At 54.5% G+C, this 16,762-nt stretch overlaps 1 protein-coding gene across 2 annotated transcripts; it reads left to right on the top strand.

The window, feature by feature from the left end:
* The first annotated feature begins 277 nt into the window (after positions 1-277).
* LOC144954724 (uncharacterized) lies at positions 278-5,803 on the top strand. 2 transcript variants are annotated; one of them, XM_078885161.1, is made up of 3 exons: positions 278-856; positions 2,577-2,835; positions 4,734-5,803. In XM_078885161.1, exons 1-3 carry the CDS (start codon positions 476-478, stop codon positions 5,114-5,116), a joined length of 1,023 nt encoding a protein of 340 aa, XP_078741287.1. In that variant the 5' UTR covers positions 278-475; the 3' UTR covers positions 5,117-5,803. The 2 variants fall into 2 exon arrangements, with proteins under 2 accessions (XP_078741287.1, XP_078741286.1); XM_078885160.1 differs by having other exon boundaries at positions 278-949.
* Positions 5,804-16,762: the final 10,959 nt, after the last annotated feature.

Here is a 16,762-nt window from a genome sequence, read left to right as displayed (position 1 = left end):
CCCATCTCCCCATCTCCCCATCTCCCCCATCTCCCCCCATCTCCCCCATCTCTCCCATCTCATCTCCCCCCAGCTCACCCCATCTCTCCTCCCCCATCTCCTCCCCATCTCATCTCTCCCCTATCTCCCCCATCTCCCCCATCTCCCCCCATCTCCCCCATCTCTCCCATCTCCCCCATCTCCCCCCAGCTCACCCCATCTCTCCCCCCCCATCTCCCCCATCTCCCCCCATCTCCCCCATCTCTCCCCATCTCCCCCCATCTCCCCCCAGCTCACCACTCTCCCGGCAAGAGCAGCGGAGACATCAGCAGCAGCAGCAGCAGCAGCGGAGAGACACCCCAAAAAATACCCAGAGTCCTCTCCTCCACCTCCTCCTCCACCTCCTCCACCTCCTCCACCTCCTCCACCTCCACCACCTCCTCCACCTCCTCCACCACCTCCTCCACCATCTCCCCCGTCAACTCCGCATCGGGAAATGGAAGAGGTGTTGGTGGTGGTGGTGGAGGTTGTGATGTTGGAGTTAGTGGTGGTGGTGGTGGTGGTGATGGTGGTGGTGATGGTGGTGGTGGTGGTGATGGTGGTGATGTTGGAGTTAGTGGTGGTGATGGTGGTGATGGTGGTGATGGTGATGGTGGTGACGATGATGGCGATGATGACAATGCTGGTGTTTTACCACCAGCGCCACCACCACCACCGCCACCACCGCCACCACCGCCACCACCGCCACCACCGCCACCACCAGCCGAACCCGGTGGGTTCCCCCCGTTCCCAGAGTTCCCGGCGTTCCCATCGGGGGGCGATCTTCCCGCCGGGGTTCAGTCCGTTGCGCTCGCCCCAGCGCCTGCTCGCCCTAAAGGTGGACCGCTCCCCGCTCACCCTCAACCCTCTCATGTCACCGCTGCTTGCCTCGGACGAGGCCCTCAGGAGGCTCCCGCCGATACACCTGGTGGTGAGGGGGGTGGTGAGGGTGGTGAGGGTGAGGGGGGTGGTGAGGGGGGTGAGGGTGAGGGGGGTGGTGGTGAGGGTGGTGGTGAGGGGGGCGGGGGTGAGGGGGGTGGTGAGGGGGGTGGTGAGGGGGGTGGCGGTGAGGGGGGTGAGGGTGGTGAGTGTGGTGAGTGTGGTGGTGAGGGGGGTGGCGGTGAGGGGTGTGAGGGGGGTGAGTGTGGTGGTGAGGGGGGCGGCGGTGAGGGGTGAGTGGTGGTGGTGAGTGTGGTGGTGAGGGGGGGTGAGGGTGGTGAGTGGTGGTGGTGGTGAGGGTGGTGGTGAGGGGGGTGGCGGTGAGGGGTGTGAGGGGGGTGAGTGTGGTGGTGAGGGGGGCGGCGGTGAGGGGTGAGTGGTGGTGGTGAGTGTGGTGGTGAGGGGGGTGGCGGTGAGGGGTGTGAGGGGTGTGAGGGGGGTGAGGGGGGGGTGGTGGGGGGTGAGTGGTGAGGGGGGTGAGGGGGGTGAGGGTGGTGAGTGGTGGTGGTGGTGAGGGGGGTGGTGAGGGGGGGTGAGGGGGGTGAGGGTGAGGGGGGTGGCGGTGAGGGTGGTGAGTGTGGTGGTGAGGGGGGGTGGCGGTGAGGGTGGTGAGTGTGGTGGTGAGGGGGGTGGCGGTGAGGGTGGTGAGTGTGGTGGTGAGGGGGGTGGGGGTGAGGGTGGTGAGTGTGGTGGTGAGGGGGGTGGCGGTGAGGGTGGTGAGTGTGGTGGTGAGGGGGGTGGGGGTGAGTGGTGGTGGTGGTGTGAGGGGTGGGGGGTGGTGAGTGGTGGGTAGACACTTTAACATTGGAGTCTATGGGTAGACACTTTAACATTGGAGTCTATGGGTAGACACTTTAACACTGAAGTCTATGGGTAGACACTTTAACATTGAAGTCTATGGGTAGACACTTTAACACTGAAGTCTATGGGTAGACACTTTAACATTGGAGTCTATGGGTAGACACTTTAACATTGGAGTCTATGGGTAGACACTTTAACATTGGAGTCTATGGGTAGACACTTTAACATTGGAGTCTATGGGTAGACACTTTAACATTGGAGTCTATGGATAGACACTTTAACATTGGAGTCTATGGGTAGACACTTTAACATTGGAGTCTATGGGTAGACACTTTAACATTGGAGTCTATGGGTAGACACTTTAACATTGGAGTCTATGGGTAGACACTTTAACACTGAAGTCTATGGGTAGACACTTTAACATTGAAGTCTATGGGTAGACACTTTAACACTGAAGTCTATGGGTAGACACTTTAACATTGGAGTCTATGGGTAGACACTTTAACACTGAAGTCTATGGGTAGACACTTTAACATTGAAGTCTATGGGTAGACACTTTAACACTGAAGTCTATGGGTAGACACTTTAACATTGAAGTCTATGGGTAGACACTTTAACATTGGAGTCTATGGGTAGACACTTTAACATTGGAGTCTATGGGTAGACACTTTAACATTGGAGTCTATGGGTAGACACTTTAACACTGAAGTCTATGGGTAGACACTTTAACATTGAAGTCTATGGGTAGACACTTTAACACTGAACTCTACACATCAACACACTCGCACTGTGCCTCTCTGCGCGCGCGTGCCCCCCAGGCTTGCGAGATGGACCCCATGTTGGACGATTCCGTGTCTCTGGCGCGCCGACTGGTCGCTCTGAACATGCCGGTGAGCCTCAGCGTTGTGCCTCAACTTCCACACGGGTTCCTGAGCCTCGCCCCCATGAGCGTGGAGACACGGCGCGCCACCACCATGTGTGGCAAGGCGATCAAGGCGCTTCTCTCGGCCGACGACGACGACGATGAGGTGGAGGTGGCGGCGGAGGAGGAACGGAAGGGGAGGAGTGGCGGGAAAGGTGAGAGATTGTACGCAGGGAGAGAGAGACACGGGGGGAGAGAGACACAGGGAGAGAGAGGGAGAGACACGGGGGGAGACACGGGGAGAGAGACACAGGGAGAGAGAGGGAGAGACACGGGGAGAGAGAGACACGGGGGGAGAGAGACACGGGGGGAGAGAGACACAGGGGGAGAGAGAGGGAGAGACACGGGGGGAGACACGGGGAGAGAGACGCAGGGAGAGAGAGAGGGAGAGACACGGGGGGAGACACGGGGAGAGAGAGACACGGGGGGAGAGAGACACAGGGAGAGAGAGAGGGAGAGACACGGGGGGAGAGAGACACGGGGGGAGAGAGAGGGAGAGACACGGGGGGAGAGAGACACGGGGGGAGAGAGACACGGGGGGAGAGAGACACGGGGGGAGAGAGACACAGGGATAGAGAGAGGGAGAGACACGGGGGGAGAGAGACACAGGGAGAGAGAGAGGGAGAGACACGGGGGGAGAGAGACACGGGGAGAGAGAGAGAGACACGGAGAGACACGGGGAGAGAGAGAGACACGGGGGGGAGAGACACGGCGCGCCACCACCATGTGTGGCAAGGCGATCAAGGCGCTTCTCACGACGACGACGATGACGACGATGAGGTGGAGGTGGCGGAGGAGGAGGAACGGAAGGGGAGGAGTTGCGGGAAAGGTGAGAGATTGTACGCAGGGAGAGAGAGACACGGGGGGAGAGAGACACGGGGGGAGAGAGAGGGAGAGACACGGGGGGAGAGAGACACGGGGAGAGAGAGACACGGGGAGAGAGAGACACGGGGAGAGAGAGACACGGGGGGAGAGAGACACAGGGAGAGAGAGAGGGAGAGACACGGGGGGAGAGAGACACGGGGGGAGAGAGACACAGGGAGAGATACACGGGGAGAGAGAGAGAGAGACACGGAGAGACACGGGGAGAGAGAGACACGGGGGGGCATGGGGGGGGGAGAGAGAGAGACACGGGGGGAGAGACAGAGATGGGGGGAGACACGGGGAGAGAGAGAGAGAGACACGGGGAGACACGGGGAGAGAGACACGGAGAGAGACGGGGAAAGAGACGGGGAAAGACACACGGAGAGAGACACACGGGGAGAGAGACATGGGGAGAGAGACATGGGGAGAGAGGGAGAGACACGGGGGGAGAGACACGGGGAGAGAGACACTCTCCTCGTGTCTCTCTCCCCGTGTCTCACTCTCCGTGTCTCTCTCCCCGTGTCTCTCTCCCCGTGTCTTTCTCTCCCCGTGTCTCTCTCCGTGTCTCTCTCCGTGTCTCTCTCCCCGTGTCTCTCTCCGTGTCTAACTCCCCGTGTCTAACTCCCCGTGTTTCTCTCCCCATCTCTCTCTCCCCGTGTCTCTCTCACCGTGTCTCTCTCCCCGTGTCACCCCGTGTCTCTCTCCCCCCGTGTCTCTCTCCCCGTGTCTCTCTCTCCCTGTCTCTCTCCGTGTCTCTCTCCGTGTCTCTCTCCCCGTGTCTCTCTCACTCCGTGTCAAACTCCCCGTGTCTCTCTCCGTGTCTCTCCTCGTGTATCTCCCCGTGTCTCTCTCCGTGTCTCTCTCCCCGTGTCTCTCTCTCCCCGTGTCTCTCTCTCCGTGTCTCTCTCCCCGTGTCTCTCTCCCCGTGTCTCTCTCTCCGTGTCTCTCTCCCCGTGTCTCTCTCCCCGTGTCTCTCTCCGTGTCTCTCTCCCCGTGTCTCTCTCTCCGTGTCTCTCTCCCCGTGTCTCTCTCCCCGTGTCTCTCTCCCCGTGTCTCTTTCCCCGTGTCTCTCTCTCCGTGTCTCTCTCCCCATGTCTAACTCCCCGTGTCTCTCTCCGTGTCTCTCTCCGTGTCTCTAACTCCCCGTGTCTCACCCCCCGTGTCTCTCTCCCCGTGTCTCTCTCCTCAGCTTCGCATCGTTCCGGCTTACTGGGGATGTTTGGTGGACTGCTGAGAGGCCGTGGTGGTGGTGGTGGTGGTGGAGGTGGTGGTGGAGGTGGTGGTGGAGGTGGTGGTGGAGGTGGACCCACCACCACCACCTCCACCACCACCACCCCTGGCGTTCTACCCCTCGCCGCTCATCGCCTGGTCGAGGTGGACGAAGATGATGATGATGATGAGGAGGAGGAGGAGGAGGAGGAGGAGGTGGACGTGGTGATGGACTTTGGCGAGATCGAGCGGGACGAGTTTGGGGAGGGCGATGATCAGGAGGAGGAGGAGGAGGTGACGGACCTGGGGAGATTCATGGCTCCAGTCCACCACCATCACCACCACCACACGTCGTCGCTTTGAGACACACGCGGAGACACACGCGGAGACACGCGGAGACACACACAGAGACACGCGGAGACACACACAGAGACACACACAGAGACACACACAGAGACACACACGGAGACACACACAGAGACGCGGAGACACACGGAGACACGCGGAGACACGCGGAGACACACACAGAGACACACACAGAGACACACACGGAGACACACACAGAGAGACAGAGACACACACACAGAGACACAGAGAGGCACACACAGACACACAGAGAGACACACACAGAGAGACACACAGAGACACACACACAGAGACACAGACACAGAGACACACAGAGAGACATTTATCGGTGTCTGGATGGACTCTACCAAATGAAAGCTCAGCATGGGGGTGCTCTATTGGAATGTACCAATAAGTGTCACACACACACAGGGGTGGTCTAACTTGGACTGTACCAACTGTGTGGTCATGATGGGGGTGTTCAGTCTGAGTTGGACTGTACCACTAGCAAGTTAACCGTGGGGGTGTTCAGTCTGAGTTGGACTGTTCCACTAGCAAGTTAACCGTGGGGGTGTTCAGTCTGAGTTGGACTGTTCCACTAGCAAGTTAACCGAGGGGGTGTTTAGTCTGAGTTGGACTGTTCCACTAGCAAGTTAACCGTGGGGGTGTTCAGTCTGAGTTGGACTGTTCCACTAGCAAGTTAACCGTGGGGGTGTTCAGTCTGAGTTGGACTGTTCCACTAGCAAGTTAACCGAGGGGGTGTTTAGTCTGAGTTGGACTGTTCCACTAGCAAGTTAACCGAGGGGGTGTTCAGTCTGAGTTGGACTGTTCCACTAGCAAGTTAACCGTGGGGGTGTTTAGTCTGAGTTGGACTGTTCCACTAGCAAGTTAACCGTGGGGGTGTTCAGTCTGAGTTGGAATGTACCACTAGCAAGTTAACCGTGGGGGTGTTTAGTCTGAGTTGGACTGTTCCACTAGCAAGTTAACCGTGGGGGTGTTTAGTCTGAGTTGGAATGTACCAATAGCAATTGAACCGTGGGGGTGTTCAGTCTGAGTTGGACTGTACCAATAGCAAGTTAACCGTGGGGGTGTTCAGTCTGAGTTGGACTGTTCCACTAGCAAGTTAACCGTGGGGGTGTTTAGTCTAGGACTAATCTGAGCCCGTTACTGTATCAAAAGCACATTATTAATCACTGGGCTGTACCAAATGTGACTTAATCATAGGGGTGTGTGTGTGTGTGTGTTTGTTGTTTAGTGTCTTTGTTTGTGCAATACCAAAGTTGTGTTGTTGTTTTTTTAGATCAAAATTTTTTAAATCAAAGGGGGTTGGCCTATGGCTTGACAGTCCCATCAATTTCGATTTAAAGCTCCACCTGAAGACGGCCGCTTGCGTTGTAGCCGAAACGTCGTGAGAATTATTTCATTTTATTATGTTTTATTTTTATTATTTTATTACTTCCCTTCTACGTGACTTTACCGAAAGTACCAAGAAGATGTCCCATCAACTTCATGGCACTGAGAGTTGGCGTGGCAAGTGAGAGGGGTGTGGTTGTGTTTTTTTAACGTCAAAATTGAACCCGGCTGGACTATACCAAGTACACTTTGTCGTAGGGGTGTTTTATTAAGTGGAATCTACCAACTGAATGGTAATGACCTGGCTGGGTGATACCAAGTACACTTTGTCGTAGGGGTGTTTTATTAAGTGGAATCTACCAACTGAATGGTAATGACCTGGCTGGGTGATACCAAGTACACTTTGTCGTAGGGGTGTTTTATTAAGTGGAATCTACCAACTGAATGGTAATGACCTGGCTGGGAGAAACCAAGTACACTTTGTCGTAGGGGTGTTTTATTAAGTGGAATCTACCAACTGAATGGTAATGACCTGGCTGGGTGATACCAAGTACACTTTGTCGTAGGGGTGTTTTATTAAGTGGAATCTACCAACTGAATGGTAATGACCTGGCTGGGTGATACCATCTACACATTGTTGGAGGGGTGTTTTATTAAGTGGAATCTACCAACTGAATGGTAATGACCTGGCTGGGTGATACCAAGTACAATTTGTCGTAGGGGTGTTTTATTAAGTGGAATCTACCAACTGAATGGTAATGACCTGGCTGGGAGAAACCAAGTACACTTTGTCGTAGGGGTGTTTTATTAAGTGGAATCTACCAACTGAATGGTAATGACCTGGCTGGGTGATACCAAGTACACTTTGTCGTAGGGGTGTTTTATTAAGTGGAATCTACCAACTGAATGGTAATGACCTGGCTGGGTGATACCATCTACACATTGTTGGAGGGGTGTTTTATTAAGTGGAATCTACCAACTGAATGGTAATGACCTGGCTGGGTGATACCAAGTACACTTTGTCGTAGGGGTGTTTTATTAAGTGGAATCTACCAACTGAATGGTAATGACCTGGCTGGGTGATACCATCTACACATTGTCGGAGGGGTGTTTTATTAAGTGGACTATACCAAGTACACTTTGTCGTAGGGGTGTTTTATTAAGTGGAATCTACCAACTGAATGGTAATGACCTGGCTGGGTGATACCAAGTACACTTTGCCGTAGGGGTGTTTTATTAAGTGGGCGATACCAACTTCATTTTGTCGTAGGGGTGTTTTATTAAGTGGACTATACCATGTGGTGGTAAGATTCAGGGATGTTTGGTGCTATTGGGAATGTACCAAAGTGAACCTTTTGTTATATTTTTGACGGGATTTCGATCACAATGTGAATCGGGATGACATTCTTAATTGGGAGACGTTAATGCGAACGGCCACATGGCGTTGATATTAATGAGAATTAAATTGCTATGAATTGGGGGTTTCGGATTCACTTTCAAGAGGATGTTTGCAAATTAGTGGGACGTGGTTATGCTAATGTTGTGGGCGGGTTTATGTTAATGAAGTGGGCGTGGTTATGTTAATGTGTCGTGTTTATGTTAATGCCGTGGGCGTGACTATGCAAACGTATGCAAATTAGTGGGCGTGGTTATGCTGATGCGGTGGGCGTGGTTATGCTAATGTTGTGGGCGTGGTTATGTTAATGCGGTGGGCGTGGTTATGTTTATGTGCGCGCGTTTGTGCTAATGTCGTGGGCGTGACTATGCAAATTAGTGGGCGTGGTTATGCTAATGTTGTGGGCGTGGTTATGCTAATGCGGTGGGCGTGGTTATGTTTGTGTGTGCCGTGTTTATGCTAATGCGGTGGGCGTGGTTATGCTAATGTGGTGGGCGTGGTTATGCTAATGCAGTGGGCGTGTTTATGCTAATGCGGTGGGCGTGGTTATCTTAATGTGTGTCGTGTTTATGTTAATGAGAGCGTGATGTGGTTTTTGTGTTAAGACGGCGTGTGGATGCACCTAGCCTGGTACAACCGTCACCACTGCTGTTGTTGGTGGCGATGGTGATGATGGTGGTGGTGGTGTTGGTGGTGCTATAATCCAATACTAGTTACTGATGATGATGATGATGATTGCAATGATTTTGATGCAGTGTTGATTGTAATCAGTGATGCAAATTTGTAATTATTATTATTGAGCTGTTTGATCATTCACACACAGGGCAAAGCTCCCCTGTGTAGGCTATACAGCCTGTTGGGGCAAGTGCCTATAAACTCACTTACCCACTCACTCATTCACTCACTCACTCATTCACTCACTCACTCATTCACTCACCCACACACTCACTCACCTGCCCACCCAATCACCCACCAACCCACCCACTCACTCACTCACCCACCAACCAACCCACTCACCCACCCACCAACCCACTCACCCACCCACCAACCCACTCACCCACCCACCAACCCACTCACCCACCCACCAACCCACTCACCCACCAACCCACTCACCCACTCACCCACCAACCCACTCACCCACCCACTCACCCACTCACCCACTCACTCATCCTCCAACCCACTCACCCACTCACCCACCAACCAACCCACTCACGCACCAACCCACTCACTCACCCACTCACTCACCCACCCACCAACCCACCCACTCACCCACCAACCCACCCACTCACTCACCCACCCACCCACCAACCAACCCACTCATCCACTCACTCACCCACCAACCCACCCACTCACTCACTCACCCACCAACCCACTCACCCACCAACCAACCCACTCACTCACCCACTCACTCACCCACTCACCCACCCACCCACTCACCCACCAACCAACCCACTCACTCACCCACTCACTCACCCACCCACCAACCCACCCACTCACCCACCAACCCACCCACTCACTCACCCACCCACCCACCAACCAACCCACTCATCCACTCACTCACCCACCAACCCACCCACTCACTCACTCACCCACCAACCCACTCACCCACCAACCAACCCACTCACTCACCCACTCACCCACCCACCCACTCACCCACCCACTCACTCACCCACTCACTCACTCACCCACCAACCCACCCACTCACTCACTCACCCACCAACCCACTCACCCACCAACCAACCCACTCACCCACCCACTCACTCACCCATTCACTCACCCACTCACCCACCCACTCACCCACCAACCCACCCACTCACTCACTCACCCACCAACCAACCCACTCACCCACCAACCCACTCACTCACCCACTCACTCACCCACTCACCCACCCACCCACTCACCCACCCACTCACTCACCCACTCACTCACTCACCCACCCACCCACCAACCAACCCACTCATCCACTCACTCACCCACCAACCCACCCACTCACTCACTCACCCACCAACCCACTCACCCACCAACCCACTCACCCACTCACCCACCAACCAACCCACTCACGCACCAACCCACTCACTCACCCACTCACTCACCCACCCACCAACCCACCCACTCACCCACCAACCCACCCACTCACTCACCCACCCACCCACCAACCAACCCACTCATCCACTCACTCACCCACCAACCCACCCACTCACTCACTCACCCACCAACCCACTCACCCACCAACCAACCCACTCACTCACCCACTCACTCACCCACTCACCCACCCACCCACTCACCCACCAACCAACCCACTCACTCACCCACTCACTCACCCACCCACCAACCCACCCACTCACCCACCAACCCACCCACTCACTCACCCACCCACCCACCAACCAACCCACTCATCCACTCACTCACCCACCAACCCACCCACTCACTCACTCACCCACCAACCCACTCACCCACCAACCAACCCACTCACTCACCCACTCACCCACCCACCCACTCACCCACCCACTCACTCACTCACCCACTCACTCACTCACCCACCCACCAACCAACCCACTCATCCACTCACTCACCCACCAACCCACCCACTCACTCACTCACCCACCAACCCACTCACCCACCAACCAACCCACTCACCCACCCACTCACTCACCCATTCACTCACCCACTCACCCACCCACTCACCCACCAACCCACCCACTCACTCACTCACCCACCAACCAACCCACTCACCCACCAACCCACTCACTCACCCACTCACTCACACACTCACTCACTCACACACTCACTCACCCACTCACTCACCCACTCACCCACCCACCCACTCACCCACCCACTCACTCACCCACTCACTCACTCACCCACCCACCCACCAACCCACCCACTCACCCACTCACTCACCCACCAACCCACCCACTCACCCACTCAGATGTGTTGTTGTTTGACGTTGTATTCAGGTGATTAATAATTTACGCACAATTTCATTTCGTGTCCTGAGTCTCTCTTTCTCTCCCTCCCCTCCTCCAGCACCTCAGTTTTTAAATCCTTTATATTAAGTTCGCTTGCTTGCTTGCTTAGGACCGTGCAAATCTTTCGGTCGTTTATTTAACCCACTTCCCGTGATCCAATCGAGCTGACATTTTAGATACACAGACTCGTTGTGCGTGACGATTAATTTTCGTGAAAAAAAAAAATTCCAAAATTTTCCACTTTTTAGGAAATGTTTTATTTAATATTTAATTTAAAATACCAATGTGATAAAAATGAAACTCTTACTCAAAAAAAACAGAAATGAATAATAAAATAAAACCGATGCCACGCATATAAAGGATTTATAGTGAAAAACTTTGTTTTTACGGGTTAAATTTTTTAAATCCTTTATATTAAGTTCGCTTGCTTGCGCGCTTAGGACCGTGCAAATCTTTCGGTCGTTTATTTAACCCACTTCCCGTGATCCAATCGAGCTGACATTTTAGACACACAGACTCGTTGTGCGAGACGATTAATGTTCGTGAGAAAAAAAATCCAAAATTTTACACTTTTTAGGGAAAACAAATTAAATATGTAATGACCAATTGCTTAATGGTGGCAGGCAATCATCTGACCCATAGGTGGCAGCCATCTCAAGCCAGAGGACGAGAGGACTCTAGCCGCCACGCATATAAAGGATTTAGAGCGAAACACTTTGTTTTTACTGGTTTACTTATTAAATCCTTTATATTAAGTTCACTTGCGCGCTTAGGACCGTGCAAATCTTTCGGTCGTTTTTTAACCCACTTCCCGTGATCCAATCGAGCTGACGTTTCGCACACAGACTCGTTGTGCGTGACGATTAATTTTCGTGAAATTGTTTTTCTTCCAAAATGTTACAATTTTTAGGACAAAAGTTAATTATGTTTAATTGCCAATTGCTTTAATGGTGCAATGCAATCATCTGACCCATAGGTGGCAGCCATCTCAAGCCAGAGGACGAGAGGACTCTAGCCGCCACGCATATGAAGGATTTATAGTGAAACACTTTGTTTTTACGGCTTTACTTGTTAAATCCTTTATTTTTAAATCCTTTATTTTAAGTTCGCTTGCTTGCTTAGGACCGTGCAAATCTTTCGGTCGTTTTTTTAACCCACTTCCCGTGATCCAATCGAGCTGACGTTTCCGCACGCAGACTCGTTGTGCGTGACGATTAATTTTCGTGAAAAAAATGTTACACTTCGTAGGACAATAATGTAATATGTAATGACCAATTGCTTAATGGTGCAATGCAATCATCTGACCCATAGGTGGCAGCCATCTCAAGCCAGAGGACGAGAGGACTCTGGCCGCCACGCATATGAAGGATTTAGAGTGAAACACTTTGTTTTTTACGGGTTAATTTTTTTGTTATTACCGATCAGTCCCACTCAGTCCCTTGTTTGCTCGTGTGCAGCATTATAGTTCATCATTTTGGCTTTTTCCTTCTTGGTTCTTTCGGTGAAGTCATCACCTAGAAGGGAAGTGATAAAATAGTACAAATAAAACTTAATAAAATATTTTATTATGTTTTATTTTTATTATGTTTTTTTTTATATTTTATTATGTTTTATTTTTATTATGTTTTTTTATATTTTATTATGTTTTATTTGTATTATTTTATTACTTCCCTTCTACGTGACGACTTTACCGAAAGAACCAAGAAGACGAATCCCTGCAGTCACGAAAGAAGCTTTAAATCGAAAAATAATACAATTATTTTATAATATTTTATTTTAATATGTTTTTTTAAATATTTTATTATGTTTTATTTTAATTATGTTTTTTTTATATTTTATTATGTTTTATTTTCATTATTTTATTACTTCCCTTCTACGTGACGACTTTACCGAAAGAACCAAGAAGATGAATCCCTGCTGCAGTCACGAAAGAAGCTTTAAATCGAAATCGAAATGTGCTTATTCTGTGGGTCTTTCGTTAAAGTGGCGTAGAACGTATCAAAGAAAATAGCAACCGCAACAAAAACCGCGGCGTTTCGATCGCAACTCGGGCGATCGCAACGCCGCGGATTTTTGTTCTTCGTGTTATTTTCTTTGATCCTCTCTACGCGACTTTACCGATAGACCCCAACAAAGACTACGAATTTCCACACTCGCAAAAGCTTCAAGTCTAGATCCATCTAAGCGACTTTACCCAAAGAGACCCCCAAACACGACGTATTCACACACTTGCGAAAGCTTCAAGTGGAGACCTAAACATGCTTATCAAGTGCGCTGCATAGCCGGCCAAGAGCGAGGAGGTCCAGCTCAGTCGGCCGTGACCCGCGATTTCCTCATTGGCTAGCACGGGGCACTCAGTCCACCGCCCATTGCTCCAGGAACCTGTCGGCTGTGCCCATTGGCTAGCACGGGGCACTCAGTCCACCGCCCATTGCTCCAGGAACCTGTCGGCTGTGCCCATTGGCTAGCACGGGGCACTCAGTCCACCGCCCATTGCTCCAGGAACCTGTCGGCTGTGCCCATTGGCTAGCACGGAGCACTCAGTCCACCGCCCATTGCTCCAGGAACCTGTCGGCTGTGCCCATTGGCTAGCACGGGGCACTCAGTCCACCGCCCATTGCTCCGGGAACGTGTCGGCTGTTCCAATTGGCTAGCACGGGGCACTCAGTCCACCGCCCATTGCTCCGGGAACGTGTCGGCTGTTCCCATTGGCTAGCACGGAGCACTCAGTCCACCGCCCATTGCTCCGAGAACCTGTCGGCTGTCCCCATTGGCTAGCACGGGGCACTCAGTCCACCGCCCATTGCTCCGGGAACCTGTCGGCTGTTCCCATTGGCTAGCACGGAGCACTCAGTCCACCGCCCATTGCTCCAGGAACCTGTCGGCTGTTCCCATAGGCTAGCACGGAGCACTCAGTCCACCGCCCATTGCTCCAGGAACCTGTCGGCTATTCCCATTGGCTAGCACGGAGCACTCAGTCCACCGCCCATTGCTCCGGGAACCTGTCGGCTGTTCCAATTGGCTAGCACGGAGCACTCAGTCCACCGCCCATTGCTCCGGGAACCTGTCGGCTGCTCCTATTGGCTAGCACGGACCACTCAGTCCACCGCCCATTGCTCCGGGAACCAGTCGGCTGTTCCCATTGGCTAGCACGGAGCGCTCAGTCCACCGCCCATTGCTCCGAGAACCTGTCGGCTGCTCCCATTGGCTAGCACGGAGCACTCAGTCCACCGCCCATTGCTCCGAGAACCTGTCGGCTGTTCCTCATTGGCTAGCACGGGGCACTCAGTCCACCGCCCATTGCTCCAGGAACCTGTCGGCTGTGCCCATTGGCTAGCACGGGGCACTCAGTCCACCGCCCATTGCTCCAGGAACCTGTCGGCTGTTCCCATTGGCTAGCACAGAGCGCTCAGTCCACCGCCCATTGCTCCGGGAACGTGTCGGCTGTTCCAATTGGCTAGCACGGAGCGCTCAGTCCACCGCCCATTGCTCCGGGAACCTGTCGGCTGTGCCCATTGGCTAGCACGGGGCACTCAGTCCACCGCCCATTGCTCCGGGAACCTGTCGGCTGTGCCCATTGGCTAGCACGGGGCACTCAGTCCACCGCCCATTGCTCCGGAACCTGTCGGCTGTTCCCATTGGCTAGCACGGAGCACTCAGTCCACCGCCCATTGCTCCAGGAACCTGTCGGCTGTTCCCATTGGCTAGCACGGAGCGCTCAGTCCACCGCCCATTGCTCCAGGAACCTGTCGGCTGCTCCCATAGGCTAGCACGGGGCACTCAGTCCACCGCCCATTGCTCCAGGAACCTGTCGGCTGTTCCCCATTGGCTAGCACGGGGCACTCAGTCCACCGCCCATTGCTCCAGGAACCTGTCGGCTGTTCCTCATTGGCTAGCACGGAGCACTCAGTCCACCGCCCATTGCTCCGAGAACCTGTCGGCTGTGCCCATTGGCTAGCACGGGGCACTCAGTCCACCGCCCATTGCTCCGAGAACCTGTCGGCTGTGCCCATTGGCTAGCACGGAGCGCTCAGTCCACCGCCCATTGCTCCGAGAACCTGTCGGCTGTGCCCATTGGCTAGCACGGGGCACTCAGTCCACCGCCCATTGCTCCGGGAACCTGTCGGATGTTCCCATTGGCTAGCACGGGGCACTCAGTCCACCGCCCATTGCTCCGGGAACCTGTCGGATGTTCCCATTGGCTAGCACGGAGCACTCAGTCCACCGCCCATTGCTCCGAGAACCTGTCGGCTGATCCCATTGGCTAGCACGGGGCACTCAGTCCACCGCCCATTGCTCCGGGAACCTGTCGGCTGTTCCCATTGGCTAGCACGGAGCACTCAGTCCACCGCCCATTGCTCCAGGAACCTGTCGGCTGTTCCTCATTGGCTAGCACGGGGCACTCAGTCCACCGCCCATTGCTCCAGGAACCTGTCGGCTGTTCCCATTGGCTAGCACGGGGCACTCAGTCCACCGCCCATTGCTCCGAGAACCTGTCGGCTGTTCCCATTGGCTAGCACGGGGCACTCAGTCCACCGCCCATTACTCCAGGAACCTGTCGGCTGTTCCCATTGGCTAGCACGGGGCACTCAGTCCACCGCCCATTGCTCCAGGAACCTGTCGACTGTTCCCATTGGCTAGCACGGGGCACTCAGTCCACCGCCCATTGCTCCGGGAACCTGTCGGCTGCTCCTCATTGGCTAGCACGGAGCACTCAGTCCACCGCCCATTGCTCCAGGAACCTGTCGGCTGTTCCCATTGGCTAGCACGGAGCACTCAGTCCACCGCCCATTGCTCCAGGAACCTGTCGGCTGTTCCCATTGGCTAGCACGGAGCACTCATTCCACCGCCCATTGCTCCAGGAACCTGTCGGCTGTGCCCATTGGCTAGCACGGAGCACTCAGTGCACCGCCCATTGCTCCAGGAACCTGTCGGCTGTGCCCATTGGCTAGCACGGGGCACTCAGTCCACCGCCCATTGCTCCAGGAACCTGTCGGCTGTGCCCATTGGCTAGCACGGGGCACTCAGTCCACCGCCCATTGCTCCAGGAACCTGTCGGCTGTGCCCATTGGCTAGCACGGGGCACTCAGTCCACCGCCCATTGCTCCGAGAACCTGCCGGCTGTTCCCATTGGCTAGCACGGAGCACTCAGTCCACCGCCCATTGCTCCAGGAACCTGTCGGCTGTGCCCATTGGCTAGCACGGGGCACTCAGTCCACCGCCCATTGCTCCAGGAACCTGTCGGATGTTCCAATTGGCTAGCACGGAGCACTCAGTCCACCGCCCATTGCTCCAGGAACCTGTCGGCTGTGCCCATTGGCTAGCACGGAGCACTCAGTCCACCGCCCATTGCTCCAGGAACCTGCCGGCTGTTCCCATTAGCTAGCACGGAGCACTCAGTCCACCGCCCATTGCTCCAGGAACCTGCCGGCTGTTCCCATTGGCTAGCACGGGGCACTCAGTCCACCGCCCATTGCTCCAGGAACCTGTCGGCTGTTCCCATAGGCTAGCACGGAGCACTCAGTCCACCGCCCATTGCTCCAGGAACCTGTCGGCTGTTCCCATTGGCTAGCACGGGGCACTCAGTCCACCGCCCATTGCTCCAGGAACCTGTCGACTGTTCCCATTGGCTAGCACGGGGCACTCAGTCCACCGCCCATTGCTCCAGGAACCTGTCGGCTGTTCCAATTGGCTAGCACGGAGCACTCAGTCCACCGCCCATTGCTCCGGGAACCTGTCGGATGTTCCTCATTGGCTAGCACGGGGCACTCAGTCCACCGCCCATTGCTCCGAGAACCTGTCGGCTGTTGCCATTGGCTAGCACGGAGCACTCAGTCCACCGCCCATTGCTCCGGGAACCTGTCGGCTGTTCCCATTGGCTAGCAGGGGGCACTCAGTCCACCGCCCATTGCTCCGGGAATCTGTCGGCTGTTCCCATTGGCTAGC

This window comes from Lampetra fluviatilis, unplaced genomic scaffold (genome assembly GCF_964198595.1).
Source record: "Lampetra fluviatilis unplaced genomic scaffold, kcLamFluv1.1 SCAFFOLD_479, whole genome shotgun sequence".
Taxonomy (NCBI): Eukaryota; Metazoa; Chordata; class Hyperoartia; order Petromyzontiformes; family Petromyzontidae; genus Lampetra; species Lampetra fluviatilis.
This window is presented reverse-complemented; position numbering and strand designations above follow the sequence as displayed.